The sequence below is a fragment of the Rutidosis leptorrhynchoides genome, chromosome 11 (assembly GCF_046630445.1).
Source record: "Rutidosis leptorrhynchoides isolate AG116_Rl617_1_P2 chromosome 11, CSIRO_AGI_Rlap_v1, whole genome shotgun sequence".
In the NCBI taxonomy this organism is placed as follows: Eukaryota; Viridiplantae; Streptophyta; class Magnoliopsida; order Asterales; family Asteraceae; genus Rutidosis; species Rutidosis leptorrhynchoides.
This window is the reverse complement of record NC_092343.1, coordinates 40,023,156-40,025,656: the sequence shown is the minus strand read 5'-3', so window position 1 is coordinate 40,025,656 and position 2,501 is coordinate 40,023,156. Positions and strand designations below refer to the sequence as shown.

Genomic DNA, 2,501 nt, shown 5'->3' with positions numbered 1-2,501 from the left:
ACGTAATTGCGGGGATCAAGGGGGATGCGCCACGTTGCGGGGTTCAAGGGGCAGCGCCCCTGGCGGGGTACAAAAGGAAAGTGTATTCCAACCAAGTGTTACAACAGTTTTTCCCGCCCATTATGAAAGATTACATCCTTTCAAAATTGTAACTGTCAAATGTGCAGTTTTAATAATCCGTTTTTGGATTTCTCTGCATTCATACAACTACAGAAACAGACAGACTCTCTTTGGTATATTGATTAGTGATTTCATTGCCAAAAACACTAATCGCTTTCTTGTCTTATCCCTGTAAAGATTTTGTGATATCAAGGCAATCATTGAGTCCAAATACTTTATAGAGAAAGTGAATACACGATTCAATAATCAATCCGGACCAATCCGAGAGCATGGCCAGTAAAACCCTCTCCCCGCAACGCGATGTGCGGAAGGCGACCCAATTTAAAGATCAATGAACTATTCTTGTGTGCAATGAATGTTGCCACTTCAGGGAATCGAACTCTCAACTTTAACACAGAGGTTGGTTCTTAAACACTAAAGAGCATGTTACAAATACCCCCAACATGCATGATGCATACATGATTTACACTTGAAGGGCATACTGTATATTTAGCAGCACAAAATTTACATTTTAACTCATGATCAGGTTGCTAAAAAGAAACCACGTCCTCCGTCTCTCCATTACCGATATCTCCACATTTAACCGTTTCGTTCCCTATGCTTGACCCTTCATTCCTTTAGCTTTTTGTTGGTCGTTTTCCTTTTTTGGACACCATACTTTCATTTCACTGATATGTTTACTTCTTCAGATACTTCATAGGTCCCCTGATATGTTTTGTCTTTAAGGTTCAACCTCTTGAGGTGTTGGGCCAGGCCCGGCCCAGAGGTGATACAATCTGAACATTTTATCAGGGCCCAAATTTTCAGGGGCCCAAATAATAATAGTAACCCTACAAAGGACTTGGCCCAAATAAGATGATGTGTACGAATACTCCGTAACAATTTGTTTGTAAACACTTCTGTATCTAGCAAACCTCTTATATTCAATTATGTTTTTCATGAAAAGAAAAATAATTAAAAACGCTGTATACCATACCATGTTACCATACCACGTACATCATAAACCATGTCCAATCAAAACCGTCCATTCCAACATCAACGGCTACCATAGACCCACCTCAAAAAGGCATTATAAGTGACGTAAGTATCAATCACAATACCCTACCGTATATATACCGTACTTCGGTTCCCATAAGTCCACTCTAGTCAAAGGAAACTTATACCACACAAACTGACCAAAATACCCCTGCCAGTTTCCAAATATTTCCATCAATGTCCTCTTCCCAAACCCTTCCGATCTCAGATCCACCATCATCATCCTCCACCGGCAATGCCACGTGGTCCTCCGCCATAACCGCCAATCCCGCCCTACGCTCTTTCATCTCACGTCTAACTGATTCAACACGACGCGCCTTCACTCGCCGTCGTCCATGGTACGAGCTCATCGACCGCACCGCGTTTTCAAAACCGGAATCGCTCACCGATGCCACGTCACGTATTCGCAAAAACTTTAATTACTTTCGTGTTAATTACATGACGTTACTCACGGCCGTGATCGCATTCTCGCTCATCTCACATCCGTTTTCTCTGTTAACGATTGTACTGCTTCTCGGCGCGTGGCTGTTTCTATACCTATTCCGTCCGTCTGATCAGCCGGTGGTTATAGGCGGCCGTACGTTTTCCGATCGCGAGATGTTAGGAATTTTAGTTCTTCTAACGATTTTCGTTGTGTTTCTCACTAGCGTTGGTTCGTTACTCATGTCGGCGGCGTTGATAGGAGCAGGTATCGTATGTGTTCACGGCGCGTTTAGAGATCCGGAGGATTTGTTTCTTGATGATCAGGATATGGCCGGCACCGGACTGTTTTCGTCGTTCAGCGGGGCTACTACTTCAGCTGCTGTTGCTGACGTCATGGCGCGTGTTTGAGTTGAACAGATAAGGTTTGAATCATCTGATATCCGAAATGTTAACTCAATTATCTTCGTTCATTTATTGTATCCCTTATTCAGATCGCTTATTTGTAGTTTTGTGTACGATTTGGCAGAATTTAATGATTTTTTGGGCTACGGATTAGTAGTTTGCTGTATTATTACTTATATTCCTGTTTAATTCTTTTCATTTTGTTACAATTTAATGATAACCTGGTAATGAAGTTGTTTGATATTTATAAAAACAATTGTACCGAAAATTAATGTGTAAACTTAGTAGGATCATATTATAAATTCAGACAAGTATTTGGCATATGCAAGATCCTTCTGTCTGCTTATTTTGCTCAGTTTTATGTGATTTGCTACCTTTTATCGCTATATGGTGCACTTAAGATGAATCAAATAAGCAAATATATTGAATGTGATTTCTCACTTGGATGTTGATGCATGTGTAGTTTGGAATTGATTTGTTACGATAGACGCATTGGCGGATCTTGAGCCTTAATTTTGGAA

General features: G+C 40.9%; 1 protein-coding gene across 1 annotated transcript; it reads left to right on the top strand.

The window, feature by feature from the left end:
* The first annotated feature begins 1,256 nt into the window (after positions 1 to 1,256).
* On the top strand, positions 1,257 to 2,188 carry LOC139877357 (PRA1 family protein B3-like). The gene has a single exon (XM_071864778.1). The coding sequence runs from the start codon at positions 1,333 to 1,335 to the stop codon at positions 1,984 to 1,986; it is 654 nt and encodes a 217-aa protein (XP_071720879.1). The 5' UTR covers positions 1,257 to 1,332; the 3' UTR covers positions 1,987 to 2,188.
* Positions 2,189 to 2,501: the final 313 nt, after the last annotated feature.

Bases quoted from the DNA above. Each gene is read 5' to 3' on its own strand.
- LOC139877357 (XM_071864778.1), top strand. From the start codon at position 1,333: ATGTCCTCTTCCCAAACCCTTCCGATCTCAGATCCACCATCATCATCC.